Here is a 19,668-nt window from a genome sequence, read left to right on the forward strand (position 1 = left end):
AAACTAGGAAACTATTTCTTTTACAGTGTTCATTCCTGTCTCATTTTGTTGAGGATTGATTTTCAATTTATTTGTTCCTTTGCCAATGTCATTATGGAGAAGCCAGCAGCTGGATGATGAAGGTGATACGAATGGTTGTGGGGGTGGCAGTGGATGATAGAATCCTTCTTGGAAGAAAGGTTTCCTGTAGCTTGAAGGTCGGGTAGGACTGAGGGTAAAGCAAGAGAAAAATGGTGAAACGCTCTGAAGAGTAACTTTACATTTCCTTGGCAATCTTGTGTAGGCACCAAAATTATTTAATAATTCATCTTTCCTGCTTGTTTTTTAATTATACTTTAGACATTTGCATCATTTTTACAGTACTGACCTTCATGTGGCACTCAATATAAGCAATCTGTGGACTTCTGTGACTGCTGTGTTTCTACTTCTTTCTGAAAATCTCAGTCTTCAGTACAAGCCAGGGGACAAGGATGGGAGGGGAAAAATGGGAGTAGTTTATCAAAAATTACTGAAACAAAAAAGATGCAAGAAAAGTGAAAGCTCAGCAGCTGAAGAGGCAGCCTCTAAAATATCACCAACAGTTATCAAATCCCACTGCAACGCGTTAACTAATTCTCTCCAGGGGACCCCTCCTCTTGCTTCCTGCCGCTAACCTTTCCTTTCTATCCCCAAATGCCTGAACAGTTAGCCTAGTATGCTACAGAGAACACCAGCGAGGAGGCAGGGCTTCTCCACCTTGAGCAGTTTCTCCCTGAGCCTCAGTTTCATCATGTTTGAAGAGAGCATCTGAACTCTAAAGTGCCCGGTTCACGGTGGGGGTGTGAGCATCAACAAGATACTATATGTGATAGCACTTTGAATTGAGTTCCAGGCTGCACCCGCCCTAAAGGATCATTATTGCTAAACCTGCGAGGTGAGCATTTCACATCGAAAGACTCTCTGAGAAACTCCATGGTCTGAGCTTGACTTTGACGCTCCAGTGTTCTCTAGAGATTGCAGGGAGCGGTTGGGACCTCCCCTTTGATTCACTGCGGGTGGGGAGGGGAGCAAGTGAAACTCTACTGAGCTGAGGGAATAGCTTCCTGCAGACCTGATCCCACTGTGTCCCCAGAAATGTTATAGTTCCTCACTGTGGTTGGTACTAAGTTTCTTTCTGTCTGTCCTCCCCAACAGACTGTGAGGTCCTCAAGGGAAGAGGCCACATGTGATTACTTATGATTTCACAGAAGAAGGTGGAAGAAAGAGGCAACATTGCGTAGTGGGAGGAGCAGAGTATTTGGCATTAGATAGAGCTGCACTTGAATTCCAGTTCTATCATATACTGTCCCCTGGCCTTGGGAATGTGACATATACTCTTGGTTTCTTGTCTGTGAAATAGGGAGAGTAAGTCGTGGTTTGCAGGGCTGCCATGGAGACTAAAACATAGTGCCTGGGCACTTAAGAGACATAAAAGAAATGTTCATTCTCTTCTTTCTTTATATTTCAGCAGCTAGCAAAGTCTCTGGGCGCATGTTAGGTGATGAATACCTATATATGTATAAATATATGTCCAGTATGTCTAGCAATTTGGCATCGCTACTCTTTAAACACTGTTGAACTGACTCGTGCTGTTAGGTATTTGTCCAATGAGCTGGGAGACCTTAGATAAATCACTTCTCTCATCAGGCTTCAATTTTCCTACATGTAAAAGGATAGTTATTGTTTGCAAACTGAGAGCTCAAGTTCAATGAAAACATGTTTTATGTGTCCTGCCCAGTGTTGGCCTAACTGGAGTTTTAAAAATAATAGTAATAAAACCAACCTTACAGACAGATTTGTCCAGTGAATCTCTACCTGGGTGAAAAAGTGGGCTTTGCTGGGATTCCAACATGTCATGGCATGGTGACATTTACTAGAGCTAAGTATAGTCATGCGTCACTTAACAACGGGATACCTTTCTGAGAAATGCATCATTAGGTAACTTTGTTGTTGTGCAAACATCATAGAGTAGACTTAGACAAATCTGGATTGTATAGCCTACTACACACCTAAGCTATATGGTACTAATCTTATGGGACCGCTGTCAAATATGTGGTCCATCGGTGACTGAAACGTCATTATGCGGCACATGACTGTCATAGCTGCTCCCCATGGGAAGGGTGTGTGTTCCTTCTAGTTTCCTAATGCCAGGCCTCCATCATTTACTTAGATTACCTGCTTGGGTCCTCTAATCTTTGGAGTATATGGCCTCAAATATTGTAGCATATAAAAATCCCATTCCTTTGTTCCTCTATGATTCAGTGATTTCTAAGCATGTAGAATTTAGGCATTCTTTGTTATCACCAGTATTACAATGGCTAACCCACACAGTTGAAAGGAGCTATTGTTTCTCTATAAGTACTGAAAGAGGACATGTAACAAATGACCACAGGCAATGACGTTATCCTCGAATACATTTCTGAGTGATCCTCACCACGTGTAATGTACTCTCTAAGTAGTCTGTCTTTTCCAGATACCTAAGTGGTTTCTCAAGTTGAGGGGTTAGTTATTCAAAGAGAAATGATCCATTCTCTTTGTATTCTCTTGTGGTTATTTGATCCTGGCTCTGAGCTTTCCAAGTTACAGATTCGTAGGTTGACTCATGCAGCCAGCTCTGGCTCTGGATCCCTTCTGAGCAGCATCAGTCCTGCAAAGACATTTTCAGACTAGATGCATCCAGGATGTTGTGGAGCTATGACCAGGCAAAGCAGCATAAATGCTTTTGGGGGATCTCAAACCCCGGTTCTTCTATCTGTCTAACAGTGTGCTCCATTTTCTCTTCTGAATTTCTTCTCCAACTCATGGAAGAGAAAAAAAAAAAGACACATTTCTCCTTTTCAAAAACACAAATTACAAAACTTTGTGAATTTGACAAAGAAAGCCTTTTTTTCCCCAACATAACTTTTTCATTATGATGGTTGCTTGTCTGCCATTACACAACATAAAAGAATTTTTCTCTGGGTGTAATCAGATGGTGACAGAAATATCGTGAAGTTTTCTAAAGGACTGACATACTTAAATTCTTCATTTCTCATTGGAGGCTGAAGCCTCTCTGTTTTATTTGGAGGTAAATTACCTTATTTATCATGTCTGCATAAATACCTCCACTATGAATAATGCAGGCTATTGGAATGCTCAAAGTAAAAAATGTGGGCCTGTCCTTAAAGGACTAGCTTTAACATCTTGCAAGAATAAATTAAAAACCAACTTGTGTTTTTCTTTTTAAGCAGGAAAATAAAGTATTGTTTAAGATGGCTTCACTACTGTCTTAACCAAGGATTCTTACATCTGTAAAGATACTCAGGGTTAGATACAATGGCATAAGGGGAAAAGGTAAAACATAGCCATTTTGCTTCCCCGGTCACCTTAGCCCTGCAGTTTGGTGAGAGTGACAGTGTGACCCATGGAAAGGCAGAATAGCCTACTGAAGTTTTGGAATCAGAGAAAAACAATTTTGAATCTTACCGTACCATGTACTGGATATATTGCCTTATGGAAACTATTTGCTCTCTTTGGAGCTTGGTTTTCTTACCTGCAAAATAGAGATAAGAATATCTTACTGGTTAGAATTGCTTTTGTCTGCAAGGAACAGAAAACTAAAGTAATTACAATTTAATAGTAAATCGTTAATGGTATCTCATGATAAGAAATCTGGCAATACGTAGCTTCGGGGTTGGTTCAGCAGCTCAGTGATATCAGAAGGCTACTGTGATGTGTCTGTGATTTCACTGGATTTTCTCTCATGTTACCAAGATGGCTGCACCTCCAGGCATCAAGTCCTCCATCCACTTTGATAAACAGAGTGGATACATCAGGAATTCTGTCATTCCACATGAATGGCAACCCCACTCCCACTCTCACCCCCAGCAGACTTCCCCTTACTTCTAATTGGCCAGAACTTGGTCACATGCCCATATCTAGACAAATCACTGGGAACAGGGACATGAATAACATTATTATTATAAACCTGTGGTTCACAAAGTATGGTCCTTGGGATGATTCTGGCAAACTTGTTAACATACTAATTACTGGGCTCTATCCCCAGAATGTCTGACTCAATATGCTGGGCTAGGACCTGATCATTTTCATTTCTAACATGTTCCCAGATGATGTTAATGTTGTTAGTGTGAGGACCACTCTTTGAGAAGCACTGATTTAGACCAACAGTGGTTCAACCCTTGGGGCTGGGATGTGGGCCCTTCCTTTTCTGAGATTAAGGAATCCCCGCTCTATGTAAACAAGTCAGGCTCTTCTGCCAGAAAGGAAGGAAGGGTAGTGTATCAGAAACATTAGTGGGAAAACAAAACCTCACCGGTAACTCAGTGGAGATAATTAACAGAGTGAATTATTTACAAAGGTATTAGGAGAGTTTAGTGAGCAATTGGAGGAAGTAGGAATAACCTGGAGATGAGCATTGCAGGGAGCCACTACCTCTGCTTGGGCTGGAGAGTCATAGCCAGTCTCTGAGATGCCACCACCGGTAGAGAATATGGGGAGAATTCCCAAAGAATTGCCAGAACACAGTATGTGATTCTTAAGAGTATGAAGTGTACTCTGCCATCTTCCCAGAATCCTCAAAGTAGTATCTTTTATACTTATTACATGGAGTGACATTGATGTCTTTATTTACCTTCTTGACAATGATGGGTGCATATCTCAAGAAGTTATACCAGATACTAAGAGAATAATAGAGATATGAGGGTACCGTTCAGACTGATAGCATTCCAAAGGGAAAGTTGGAGTCTGTCCGAAGTGGCATGGTTTCATGAGCTGATCTGTCCCACAATATGCTGTAGTTAACATAAAAAGGGGGTTAATGGAAATCTGTTGTTTTTACCTCCTGAATACATTCCCCAGTCTAGTAATGGCCTTCCAGTATTTCACGAGAGACCACCCCTTCTCAATTCTTAGTTCAATGTACTCCAGGTGGAGCTGATTTTACTCCTTGCTCCAGGGATGGTCTGATAATCCAATCATGGTCACAGTAATTAACTTCAGGACTCAACAAGCAACTGCATTGAGACCAATAAATCTCAAATCCTAGATTTTTGTCCATATTATTGTTAAGAATCTCTTTTCAATGGCTGTAGAATGATGTTAGCCCAGAACAGCTGGGGTCCCAACAGGGAGAGGCTCCAGCATAAAGTGAAGCTAATAAGCTGAAGAGCAGAGTAGAGGGAGTGAGTCTAAAACCTGATGATATTGTCTGATTACCAGGACGCCATAGAGTCTAGAGCCCCTGGACTTTTCAAGTATGTGAGCCAGTGTTTATTTTTGGAGGGGAGGGTTGTTCCAAGCAAGCTTAATGTGCAACTTGCAACTGGTGGTCAAAAGTCCAAAGGTATTTCAGCACCTACTTACCGTTCAGGTCCTCATTCCTGGGCCTCTCTCCATGCGCCTGCTCTTTACCCCACATGCTTGCCTGCTCTTTGTTCTCCTAGATTTGTATTTCACAATTACTCTTCCAACATTTGTCCTTGATTCTTCCTTCGGTTTTGACGTACAGAATCCTATTTTTGTGTTTTCTCTGGTTCTTAGAAGCAAAAATTTGCATTTGGGTATTCTGCCTCAGATTGTGTTAAGAAACATCCCTTCTAGTTGAATAGAGTCTTTGAGATGCTCTCTGTTGTCGCTAACCCTGCCTCACATACTCCAGCCCTGTGGGCAGGACCAGATATAGTGTAGACATCTATTTGGCTGCCTTTCACTAGTTTCTTGCAGTGGAAAGTTAGATCATTGGTTTTAAACTTCTCTCTCTCTTTTTTAATATAAGCATTACAACCACACATTTGTTTCCAGGCACTGCTTTAACTTATTCCCCCAGATTTTAACATGTTGAATTTTAACTATCATTCAGTTGGAAGTGGTATTTCCAAATATGTGTAACTTTTCTAGATATCTTATTATTTGAGTTCTAATTAATTCTTTGTGGTCAGAGAATATACTGTAAGACTTTAATCTTTTGACTTTTTTGAGATTGTTTTATGAACCAGCATTTCTTTTATCTTGGTCAACATTCCACGTGCGCTTGAAAACAATATGTATGCTGCCGTGATTGGAGGTAATGTTCAATCGATGTCAATGAGGGTTGTTCAGGTCTTCTATTTTCTTACTGATTTTTTTCCTGTCTAGTTATTCTATCAATTACTAAAATAGAGATGTTAAAATCTCTGTATTTGTCAATTTTCCCCTTGAGTTCTTTTAGTTTTGTTTCATATATTTTGAAGCTTTGCTATTAAGAATTTTCAATATTTATGTCATATCTTCCTGATGAATAGACTCTTTTATGAAATACCTTTTTTATCTTTGCTAATTTTCCTTATCTTGAAGCCTATTTTTTCCTGATAAAAAATATAGCTATTCCATCCTTTCATGATGTGTATGTATATCAAATCATCATGTTGTACCCTTCAAATACATTACAATTTTATTTGTCGATTATACCACAATAAAGCTGCAAAAAAGTAAATATAGCTATTCTAGCTTTCTTATCATTCAAGTCTGCATGGCGTATCTTTCCCCATACTTCTATTTTAAATTATTTGTGCTTTTGTATTTACAGTGCATCCCTTGAAGACAGTATATAATTGGGTCTTACTTTTTTATCTAGTCCGATAGCCTTTGCCTTTAGCTGAGTCTATAATATATATGCATGCATTTCATATTAATATTGATGTGGTTGGGTTTGGGCCTACCATTTTGCGGTTTCTTTTCTATTGGTCTCATTTGCTTTTTATTCCTCTGTTCCTTTTATTTATGTCTTCTTTGGGGTTAATCAAATTCTTTTTTTCTATTAGGTTCTTTTTCTCTTCTTTTTTTCATTGTTCTGAAGATTAAAAAATGCACCTTTAATGTAACAATCTACTTTGAGTTGCTATTGTACTAGACCAGTATAGTTTCATTTTTCACAGACTCCTTTGAATGAATACTGCAAAACCTTGGTATAGTTCCGTTTACCACCCACCTGTCCTTTTTGTCATTTGTTACATCTACATACATTATAGACTCTACAATGGTGTTATAATTTTTGATTTAAAGTCATTACTATTTTAAAGAAATTAAGAGAAGACAAAAGGAAAATCTATCTTTTATATTTTCTCATATCCTTATCATTGGTAATGTGCTTCATTTCTTCCAGTGGATCTGAGAAACCATCTGGTCTCTTTCTCCTTCAGCCTTAAGAACTTCCTTCAGTATTTCTTGTAGTGCCAGTCAGCTTTCTGTGATTCTCTGTTTTAGTTATCAGAAACTATCTTCATGTTCCTTCATTTCTGAAAATAGAGACTTTTGGATGTGTACACCATTTACCTTAGTGTGAGTGTTGATGTGGTTGGTTGAAGTCTGTCATCTTTGTGCCATCTGTTCTTTGTTCCTTTTCTACTTTTTTATGTCTTTTATTGTGATGAGTATGTTTTAGGATTCCATTTTATCTCCATTGTTCCTTATTAGCTATAAATCTTTGTTTTGTGATTTTACTGATTCCTTGTGTATTTGTAGTAAACATTTTTACCTTATCATAGTCTACCTTGTAGAGATTATACTGCCTCCTACATAAGATGAGAACCTTACAGCACCATCCTTCCAGTTCTTCCCTGTCGGACTTCATGCTTCTGTTGTCATACATCTTATTTCACATAGTTTCAAATTTAGAAATATATCATTTTTGTATAAAGAGTCAAAAATCCTTTAAAGAGATTTAAATAAAAAGAAAATAATAAAAATAAATTTGAGTAGAAATAAATAAATTTTAAAATCATAAATGAATAAGAAAATAATTTTCTGTGTTTACCATGCAGACATCCTTTCCAGAGGTCTTCATTCTTCTGTGTACATCCAGATTTCCATTTCTTACCATTTTCCTTCTGCTTCAAGGCCTCCCTTTGACATTTAATGCCTTGTGGAGAGGCTAGTCATGATTTCTTTCAGCTTTTATGTATCTGAAAGGTCTTTATTTGACTTCATTTTTGAAATTTATTTTTGCTAGGTATAGGAGCCAAAGTTGACAGGTTTTTTCCTTTTAATGCTTTAAAGCTGTTACTTCACTGTCTTTTCCTTTGCGTGTTTCACAAAAGAAATCTACTGACATTCTTATCTTTGTTCCTCTGCATGTAACATATCTTTTCTTCTCTGGCTGCTTTTAAGATTTTTTACTTTATCACTATTTTGGGAGAAGTTTGATTATGATGTGCCTTCATGTTCTTTTCTTCATGAGCTTTCTCGGTCTATTTGCGTATAGTTTTCAACACATTTGGAATATTTTTGGCTGGTATTTCTTCAGATTTTTTCCTGTCTCTCTGCTCCTTATTCAGGGACTCCAATTACACATATATTAGGCCACTTGATTTTCTCCTATAGTTCACTGAATCTCCTCTAATTGTTTAAAAGTTCTTTTCCTTTATGTTTCATTTTGGATGGTTTCTATGTCTTGAAGTTCACTAATCTTTTCTTCTATAATATTAATTTGCCAAAAGGCCCATCCAGTATATTGCATTGTAGCTTTTATCTCTATTAGCTTGATTTGGAGATATTATATTATATTATATCTGTAATAGTATATTTTCTTATATTAATATATATTATAGTATATCTAATCTATAATATATATTTTATATATAAACTCTTTTCATGTTTCTAATTAACTTTTTAAACATATAAATACAGTTATGGTATCTGTTTTAATGACCTGTCTTCTAATTCTAACATCTGTGTTAATTTTGTGTCAAATGCTTTTTTCCCCCTTCATTTTGAGTTAGATTTTGCTCTTTCCATTTACCCTAATAATCTTTGATTGGATGCCAGTCAATGTTGATTTTACCTTGTTGGATGCTGAATATTTTTGTATTCCTGTAAATATTTTTGAGCTTTTTTCTGGGACACAATTAAGATACTTATACATAATTAGATCCTTTTAAGATTTTTAGCTGGGGCCAGAGCAGTGTTTAATACAGGGCTAATTATTCTGCACTACTGGGGCAAGACCCTTTGGTGTTCTCTACCCAGTATTATCCAATGAATTATGAGAATTTCCCGTCTAGCTCATGGAAGCAAGTGCTATTCCCCTCCCCTGTGTGAGCACCAGGCACTGTTACCTCTGATCGATTCTGGTGGTCTTTCTCCAGCTGTGGGAAGTTTCATCACACTCATTTTCTGATCAGTACTCTGCTAAATCCTTGAATGTCACACCCTCCAGAGCTTGCTCTCTGTGCAGCTCTCTCCTCTCCAACACTGTGCCCTGGAAACTCTATCTGCCTTGTTCTCTCCATCCCCTTGGCTCCGTAGCCTTAAACCGGGTAGTCACTGGGCCCCTCTGTGGCCCTCCTGCTTGCACTATGTCGCCTGAACTTCTCTCAAGGTAGCAAACAAGGGCAATGTCAGGACTCTTCTCATGTGTTTCAGGTCTCTCAGGGACCACTCTTCTTAATTGCCTAATTTCCAATATCTTGGAAACCCTTTTTTCATATATATTGTTTGGTTTATTCTTGTTTATTTATTGGGAAGGTAAGTCCAGTCCCTATTACTCAATCTTGGTTAAAAGTAGAAATCTGTTCATTTTTCAATTCAGTGTATTTTTATTTCAATCCTTGAACATATTTTTAATGATTTCTTTGAAGTTCTTTCTACTAGATCCAGCATCTGGGTAAGAGTAGGTTTGGTTTCTGTTCTCTGGTTTTTCTCATTAGCATGGATTATATTTTCTTTTCTTTTTTTTTTTTTTTGGAGGAAGATTAGCCCTGAGCTAACTGCTGCCAATCCTCCTCTCTTTGCTGAGGAAGACTGGCCCTGAGCTAACATCCGTGCCTATGTTCCTGTACTTTATATGTGGGATGCCTACCACAACATGACTTTGCCAAGCAGTGCCATGTCCGCACCCAGGATCTGAACCAGCGAATCCCCGGCCACTAAAGCGGAATGTGCACACTTAACTGCTGTGCCACTGGGCTGGCCCCAAGGGTTACATTTTCTTATTTCTTTATGTGTCTAATTTTTTATTGCATGTTGGATATTATGTTCCTACTCTTCCTCTGAATACTGTTTGCTTTCATTACAGCAGGCAGTTAAATTGGCTAGACCCACATTTGAAATTCTGCCTCCCCTGTGTAGCATTGGCTGAAATTTCCACTCAACCCTTTCACCTGGAAATCTATTGTTAACGATGAGTTAAGTCAGCTTTAAGCCTGGAGTGGTGCTTAGCCATGGGCGATGATCAAAGAGAAACTCCTTTTCCTCCAGAACATGCAGGAGGCTGTGTGCTATAGCAGTTGATAGGATGTATGTTGGAGTCAAATAGACCTGGGTTGAGATCCTCACTCTGCCACATTCCAGATGCTTTCCATGGGGACATTATTTAAACATCTAAGCCTCCCTTTTCTGTAAAATTAAGGTAGTTCAAATTATGTGAGAGGCATTCTGAGGATCAAATGAAGCAGTGTCTATAGAGCACTTTTCAGAGGGCCTGACACATAGTAAATTATTAACAGGTAGCCGTTCAAAAATTCTATTTGGTAGAGAGAGAAACTATAGCAAGAAACACCAAAATATTCTAAAGTAGAATGGATTCAAGAGTTAAATGGGGTGGTAGAAATGTAAAGTACTATAGGAATTCGAAGAAAAGAGAAGAGGACTTCTTTTGGAATTAAAATCTGTGCTTGGATTTTTATTTAAAAAACAACCACTTGCAGGGTGGGAAGTGTGAAGTGAAATTGTGTATAGACTCTGGATACTGAGGCAAACAGGCCAGAGTGTGCAGAGGTTATGTGCTGAAAGATTTTGAGAAATAAAGGTGAATTGGCAGGCAAAGTGAGGTCAGATTATTTATGGTTCAAGTGCCTGGTGGGAGGTTTTTGCAAAATGATCATTTTTACATACTAGAGGAGAAGGATAGAATAAAATCACACAATCACAGTGTAGGGGAGGATGACATGTCCTCTACTCACTCTGGCCGGACAACGAATTGAATTCACATGAGACAGAATAACAGGAGAAAATCAAACAAAGCTTTATAACATGTGTACATGAGAGACACCAAGAGAAACTGAGTAACTCACCAAAATGGCAGAAGCTCTCACCTTAAATACTGTCCTCAGCTAAGGACAAAGAAAGATGTTGGGAGTCGGGGGAGTCACTTATGGGAGATTACCAGAAAAGCACAGTAAACAAGAGTAAGGTTATTATGCAGATTTAAGTCCTTGCCTTCCGCATTGATTAAGACTTTCTAGAGATAAGGTCATCCCCCTGCTTCCTGGTACAGAGAGGGAGACAGCTTTACAGATGGAGATTTCCTTTACAATATAGATGTCTCTTAACAAAGTGTAACTTTTCAGAGTTTCTCTCAGGTCTGCAGTTTTTAAAAGTAACAGCCCAAAATAATCCTCATGCCAAAGAGAAGTATTTTGGGGTGGCCAATTCCAGTCGCCCACAACAGGAATTTCTATCTGGAAGTGAAGATGATCTAGTTCAATGTCTTTTAAATTGTCAGCATTCATAGCAGTGAAACTTTAATCGATCTGCAGTACAGACATGTAGAGCTGCTCAATGGTTGCTCCAGGTGGGTTCATCTAGAGATTCACCTGATCTGCCCGGGTGAACCTCCAAGGAACCCTTGTGCCCTGTACAGTTCTGGTTGGAAAACCCTGATCTAGTTTAATCTGTGCTTATTATAAAAACAAAAGAATTAACATTTTGAGTTTGAAAGTGACTTACCCAAGCTGAATTAGCTATTGACTGCCAGAATAGCCAATGTTATTTTAATTAAATTTTCTGAGTAATTAGTTTGGGGAACATTAGTGCAGTATTCCTATGGATTGGAGAGGACGGTGAATGCAAGACCAGCCAGGAGATACTGTACTCACTGAGGTCTGAGCAAATAAGGAACCAGAGCATGGCAGTGGCAACAGATCTAGAGAATGGATCCAAAGCAGATTTTTGAACCATGTCAAGGAAGAATTTCCAGTGCAACTTCCTTCCCTTCCTCTGTCTTTCCTTCATCCAGCAAATCTTCATTTTGTGCCCAGTAAGTTGCAAGTTCTGCTCTGTCCCGTATCACCCCATGGGGCTTACATTCTAGTGAGAGGAAGAAGATGGGAAACAAATATGCACGTAAAATATAAAGCATATTAGATGGTGATAAGTAAAGGAGAAAAACATAGCAAGAGAGAGGATAGGGAATATTCGATCTGGGGTAAGTAAGTATGGCTGTAATTTTAGATATGGTGGCCAGGGAAGGGCTTACTGAGAAGATGGATATTTGAGGAGATTGGGAGGTTGAGATTAAGCTGTGGAAATATCTGAGAAAACATTCTATGCAGAGGAAGAGCACATGCAAACAATAAATGCAAAGGCTGGAGCATGTCTGGTCTGCCCAGGGAATAACTGGGGAGTTAATGCAGCTGTCCTGGGTAAGCAAAAGGAGCAGTGTTTGATGCATTCAAAGAGGTAAGAGCGGGCGGACCACCTAAGGCTTTGTAAGCCATTATAAGAACTTTAGCCTTTTATACATTGATTTTGAGGAATGAGAGCTGGGAAGGAGTGCTGGGGACGAAAGCAAGTTTGATACATAGAAAGATACATGGTATGAAACACTTGGGGCAGAATGAGTTTGAAAGGAAGAGACCTCTGAGATGAGCTAAGCCATAGGCCATAGGAAATGTGTACGTGAACTTGTGTTAGAGGTGGGGTTAGAGGTGTAGCTCCAAGAAACTCCAGATGTAGGGGAGGAAGACATCTCCTCTACCTACTCTGGGTTCTTCTGGCTGGAAAACGAATTAAATTCACATGAGACAGAATAACAGGAGAAAATTAAACAAAGCTTTATAACATGTATACATGGGAGAGGCTCAGGCAAACTGAGCCACTTGCCAAAATGGCTGAAGCCACCACCTTCAATATCATCTTCAGCTAAAGACAAAGGAGGATGTTGGGGGTGGGAGGAGTCAGTTATGGGAGATTACCACACAAGTACAGTAAACAAGGGTCAGGTTGTTATGCAGATTTAAGTCCTTGCCTTCTGCATTGATAAGAGTTTCTAGAGATAAGGTCATCCCTCCTTCCTGGTACAGAGAGAGACGCCTTTACAGATGGAGATTTCCTTTACAATGTAAACGTTTCTTAAGAAAGGGTAAGTAAACTCTGCTTTTCAGAGTTTCTTTCCTGTCTGCTGTTTTTATTTTTTATTTTATTTTATTTTTTCTGCTTTATTTCCCCAAACCACCCCCCTGCCCCCCTCGTATATCTTAGTTGCAGGTCCCTCTAGTTGTGGCGTGTGGGATGCTGCCTCAACGTGGCCTGACAAGTGGTGCCATGACCGCACCCAGGATCTGAACACTGGGCCGCCGCAGCAGAGCATGCGAACTTAACCACTCGGCCATGGAGCTGGCCACTGCAGTTTTTAAAAGTAACCAGCCCAAAATATTCCTCATGCCAAAGAGACAGATCTTGGGGTGGCCAATTCCAGTCCCCCACACAGACAACAGAGGAGAATTGAAGTGCAAATAAATAGGTTCTTTATAAGAGTCTTTCTTTCTTATCAAGAATTTGGGAATGATTTGTTTGGAGAAAAGACACAAAAAGACAGACCTTGGAGATAAAATTAGAAGAGTACAACCAAGAAGAGAATGATTCTCTTGTGCCAAGTCAGTAAAGAAAGTGATTTACAAAGGGCAGCGTATCACCAATGCCAATGACACATTATTTAACGGCAGGCACCTCTCAGTTTAATGGACCAGAACTAGTTGCTAACCAGGATTTACAAAGAAGACACAGTAATAATGATGTCATCGTATATTTTGTGTAGCATTAATTGACTTTGCAGAGCTTCTTTATGCCTTATTGGAGCTTTATTGTGAGAGAGACAAGATGTATTTTTCTTTTTAAATTGCAATTTGGCAAATGAAGAAACTGAGGTACGAAGTGGCCACTTAAGCCTTATAGAAACCATTCAGCTGGTTAGTAGCAGATGAAGGCATAAGACCAAAGCTCAGACCTCCCATCTCCTAAGCTGTTAGAGCTGGAAGGGGCCTGATGTGTGTTACAGCACAGTCCTCTCATTTTCCACGTAAGGAATTGAAACCTCGGGACTTGTTTTTCTCTCTAGAGATCATGTCTGCATGAGTTCTGTCCTGAGCACAGTCTTTCTCCTTAATATGGAAAAGGTCTATCAAAGCAGGAAATGCTGGCCGAAGCAATCAAGTCCCAAACTGTGGGATGGCTCAGTAAGATAGAAACATTTCTACTCATATAAAGAATCCATGACAGTTTCAGGTCTGTGGAAGGGCTCTGCTCCACGTAGTCATACAGGGAGCCAGGCAGACAAAGGCTCTGCCACTTTTAACTTGTGGCTTTCAAGGTTTCCCTGGACATTAGCCGCCAGCAGGCAAGTAGGTAAAAATAGCATGGAGGCTCAGATGAGACATTTTTGTGCACCATATTGGAATTACCTTATTTCTGGCTCTAGAAATATGGCCTCACCTATCGGCAAAAGAAATGTTCTCAGAACTCACTATTGGGAGCCCAAGAAGAAGAGCAGATGGAAGAGCTAGCCTGTTTCTAACACAGTCTCTCTGTTTCATTTATTCTCTATTTATTTTCCCTCAAACATTCTGATGCATGCTATGTTCAGTACAGTCCTGGCATTCAGCAAATATTAAATAACAATCAGGCTGGTGTTCACTATAATCATGGTACTTTATGTTACTGATTCCACTTCCTTAAATTTATGTGACCTTTTTGGTGAGAGAGAATCCATGTTTTTATGGGCTATATATTAAAAATTCATAAATTCTATTCCTGAATATTTTCCAATGTTACAATTGTCTCAAAATCCAAATATTTTTGAAGATCCAGAAATCATATCTCGGTCCTAACCAGTTTCCTGATTACAAATTTATCATTATTTTTTCTGTCTTCTGGTTTTTATCAGTGATGTAGAGTCCAAAGTTAATATTCTATACAATTGGAGAAACATAATAGATTTTGTTTAGAGACTTTCTTGCTCATCAATCTTATGACATTTGATTTTATTATCCCCAATCTACAGATGAGAAAACAGAGATCTGGAAAAATCTAAACAATGTATTAGTGTGCTGGTGAGCAGGAATTTGAAGTCAGGTTTCTCTGCAAAGCCGGTGTTCTTAACCATGGTTATTTTTTTATGTTGCAGTTTGCCCGGATAGACTGTCAGTGTCGGGAACACAGGGACCTTGTCTTTTCATCGCTGTATCACAGGGTGTAATACTGTGCTTACACATCTGCGCTCCATACACTTTTGTTGAGTGAACAAAAGTATCAAAAGTTTTCTTCATGACTCAACCTCCTCTCTCTCCAAATCCTTAGAAAAATGTGATCCAACTATAACTCGAGCCACTACTCCACTGCAAACTTTAACCAATTAATGTGAAATACAAAACAATCTCCTTGAAAATTAATTTTGGGAAACAGTTTACTGATTTGGAGATCTTCAAATAGCCAATCTGAGAGGGAGGAGATCAGATGATGGAGGAAATTCATCCAACTCAAGAGACTGGAATTTCGCAAGAATCCAAGGATTTGTTTGCAAATTGCTTCTGATAGCAAATTCACTGCATGCCAGATAGGATTAGACACATCCTGTGGAAAAACCTTGGGTGGTCATCTCTTTTTCACTGAGAATAAAAAACTCAAGGTACAGATAGGATTCTTCATTGAAGGCAATTATAACTATGTGTCTTTTTTGTTATCTATTGCGCCAATTAAAATATCTCTAAAGATTAGACTTAGAAGTGAAGTATTAAATAGAAACTATGTGGTGTCTTTTAGAGGTAAATAACAGAGAAAGATTAATCTAACCCCATTATATTTAGTTTTGTGAATCGACGTTGTGTCTTTATAAGTTGCAGACAGGAGGCAGCCCTGTAGTACTTTGAATCTACTCCAGCACTTGTTCACTGTTCTTTCATTCAGCCCCTTGTCATTTATGTTTTCATTTATTCAGTCCCACAAATCTTTATTAGGTGCCTTCATATTGCTTAATACTCACTATCAATGTAAACCTAATATGTTGTCTCTGTTCTTGGGAAATTTGCATTTGACTGATGGGCACAAATTTGAAATAATTGTGATAGATCATTGTACATGCTTAAATAGATGTGTGTATATACTGAGTCACTGGGCACAGGGGACCTGTGTGTAGGAGGAATTGGAGAAGGTAATATCCGAAGGGGTCTGAAGGATGAGTTGCATACCTCCTCCCCTTGAGCATGAGCTCCAGGATTTCAGGAATCGTGTCTTCACCTTTGCATACACCACAACACAAAAATCACCCTTGACACATATTTCCAGCTGAACAAATATTTAGAGAATTGAGTAAATGCATTATCTTTGTGTGATTCTTCCTTTCTTGATTTGTCAACAAGATGGTACGATAGAGTAGTGACAAATAGTGGTTCTAGCTAGTTCTGAACCTCGTTTCGTCATTTGTTAGCTGTGTCACCTGGGCTATCTTGTGAGTTATTATGTAGCAAACTCTTGGCACTGAGGATACAGAAATGAGTACCATAGGTTCCACTCTCAAGAATCTCCAGCAGCTCTTGTTTCCTTCTCCACATTCTTAGGTCTATGCTGGAATAAACTGAGATTTAAACACAAACCTAGGACTAGCTATAAGAAGAAAAGATGGGTTGATTTTTGTTTGTCCGTTTCCTTTGGGATGGTGGCCCACCATGCGATGCTGCTAGGCTCAGCTGTGATTTATCAGAATTCCTTGAGAGAGATTCAGGTTCCATAGTGAACTCACAGGGAGCTGTTCCCAGAAAATCTATCTTGTTTGTTTGCCTGATGGGAAAAACAAATCTCTGAGGACAAAGGCAGCCGCAACCTATTTATAATTTTTCAAGTCCCCAAAGTGTTCCTGAAAAGCCTCCAAGTATTTTCTGTATTGGGTTTGTGGTGGTTACTTGTAATATGACTGTAACTACGCAGAAGAAACAACCCATTTTATGAACATGATGGAAATGTGAGCACCTCTCAGGTGCAGTCTGGTTGGACATAAAATGAAGTTTTTGACTTCAGTTATAAGCTTGCATGCGGAACAGAAATGTGCAACCGTGTGACCAGGTGCCAGTGTGTGATGAGCCATGGTCCTTCCTAGCAAGTCCCCAGAATCTGCCAAGGGCAGTGAACCTTCCAGACAAGGGGCATCACTACTTCACCCACTTTCAGTGCAAGCCAGTGCATTCACTGCAAGTGTCTCTGGGGAGGTAGTGGATGTGTAACTGTCTGGTTGTCTGCACTCCCTGAGTCTCCCGTATGACACAAAGAGCTTCTGTCCCCTTGGATCACGGAAGCTCTTACTGAGCGCTACCATCATTTCATTCTGAAAATGGAAATATCTGTGAGTTGGAAAAATATTTGCACATCATTCACCATGCCTGCTCCTCCTAGAAATTTCCTGTTGAATCGACGGCTGGAGGAGTTAGTTGGAAGGTGTTCAGATAATTTATCCTCCAACCTGGGATGGTTGTGAGAGTGAAAGGGGGAGCAGGTGTAAACCAGGCCTGCCCCAGGCCAACCAGGACACAGGGTTGCTTTGGTTTCTTGAGAATCTTTTGCTTTTGTATTTCCTGGTTTTCTGAAACACTAACTGTGGCTAAATGGTCGTGACCTAAATATTGGCAATAGTCTAGAAGTGACAGCGTCTGTGCGGATCATAACCACCTTTCTGGGAGCTTGGGAATAAGCATCTGAGGTAGAATTTGTTGCTGCTTCATCACAGCAAGTGATCTTTCAGCCTCACCTGGAGAAGCTACCTCTGAAAGTCAGTCCTCTAGTTACGTTTGTGTCTCTTGGTGACCTGTATTCAAAAATACTGAACTGAGCCCATGACCGAGGGCCAGACCTTCCTCTCTCTGAGACTTAGCCCCCAGTCACTTTTCTGTTTCAATTTTTGAAATTTTTAGTGATCCAAGGTGCATCCCACAGAACCACACAGCTGTAAAATTTCAGAAATGACAATCTACGTAGTTGTTGAAAATGCATTTTCTGGGGATTTATAATAAATGTACACACAACCTGATCGCAGGAGCTGAAGGTGCCGAAGAAGCTCTGGGTCCTGAGGCCTAATTGCATTTGGAAGCCCAAGGGTCACCACATGTCATAGGACCATACAGACTGAAAGATCCCAGCCATAAACTAGGAGGAAGACGGCAGTGGGCAGTCGAAGGCAAAGCTGGAGTTGCCCCGTGTAAAGAGTTTCACATTCTCTCTCTACTCGGTAGCTTGAATGCCATGAGGTGAGAGTGACAGGTTTCAAACTACAGTCCCAGCCCTGTGCACAACTTAGGACTTGTCAAGGAAATTAATCAGCAAGGAGCTGACGGCCCCTGAGCTGATGCCTGCAGCAGGGCAGTGCTGAAAAAGACTCCAAAGTGCGTTTTATTCATTATGTGTTATATCCCAATCTTAATTAGATTTCTATTCCTATAAGACTTCCGTAGTTCAGATATTTCCAGGAGAACTAGAGGAAGGTTCCCAGCCAACAATGGCTAGATTCCAAGACATAATTACATGGAGAGATTCTGTAAGAGTGAGCCGACCCTGGCATAACAATTGACAGCTCGTCTTTCTGCAATGGTGTCAGCTCCTTCAGCTCAGAGGTAAGCCTTTGGACCAGAGAATCTATGCATGATGCGGGCATTTGCTGATTCTGAAAGGCCAGGTCCTGGAGCCAACAAACCCCGAAGACTTCCTTTCACCAGGAATCACTGAGGAATGAGGAGCTGCGATTGACTCCCAGAAGTCAAGTCCTCAAGGGAATCAACAGTTTTAAAGGAATTAGAACAGTAGTCCCCGGACTGTGCTCCCGAGAACATTAGTTTCATAAGATATTAAAGGTATCGTGAAAAAAGGTGTGCCTCAGCCTAATAAATTGGGGGAAAGAGTGCCTGTTATTCTCCTCTCTAAGCTTTGCAGGTCATATAAAGATTTAAGTCTCCGAGACCGCAACATAAAAAACATCAATTTAACACTATTTAACCCAGGGTGTCCTGAACTTCCTTGTTCATAGATATTTTCAAAGAACACCAAATAATATCCAGGATTACACTCAATACCAAAACTGTGCCAAACCTCCTCAACTGAGTTTTTGGTGATTGAGAAGCTAACACAAAATTTGTATTTAGAAATGCCTTCATGACCGGCAGCTCTCATTTATTGTCCAATATGTGAGAAAGCATTAAAAAATGAAGCTTCCAATTTGTTTGGATTCTGGAAAAGATGGGATTTGGTTCTTCCTGTGACTTTCACTTTAGGTGACTAACGAGTTTTAATCGATATGTTGACATGAGCATGTTTTAGGTGTTTACTGAAAGGTTAGTGTCAAAAGAAATTAATGTCCTGGTGGGCTTGTGTTTTTCTCTGAGGCAGATATTGATGAATGTACAGAGGGAATCATTGAGTGCCACAACCATTCCCGCTGCGTTAACCTGCCAGGGTGGTACCACTGTGAGTGCAGAAGCGGTTTCCATGACGATGGGACCTATTCACTGTCCGGGGAGTCCTGTATTGGTAAGCAGCTTTCAGCCGTGCCCTCATCCGTGTGGACCTTGCAGGAGGGGCAGCCTGCTTTGGTTACTCTGCTCAGGTCCCGGTGTTAAAATATGACCACTCACTTGTTAAACTCAT

General features: G+C 39.9%; 1 protein-coding gene across 4 annotated transcripts in view; it reads left to right on the top strand.

Moving 5' to 3' along the window:
- Positions 1-19,668, top strand: part of NELL1 (neural EGFL like 1) — a 750,804-nt gene that overhangs the window by 685,969 nt on the left and 45,167 nt on the right. For 2 of the 4 annotated variants that reach the window (XM_070624512.1, XM_070624513.1), the window contains one exon: positions 19,411-19,551. The exons of the other annotated variants lie outside the window; for them this stretch is intronic. In XM_070624512.1, the coding sequence (XP_070480613.1) occupies positions 19,411-19,551 (141 nt within the window). The remainder of the gene's footprint in view (positions 1-19,410; positions 19,552-19,668) is intronic. 4 annotated transcript variants of the gene reach the window in all.

Source organism: Equus przewalskii, chromosome 6 (genome assembly GCF_037783145.1).
Source record: "Equus przewalskii isolate Varuska chromosome 6, EquPr2, whole genome shotgun sequence".
NCBI lineage: Eukaryota > Metazoa > Chordata > Mammalia > Perissodactyla > Equidae > Equus > Equus przewalskii.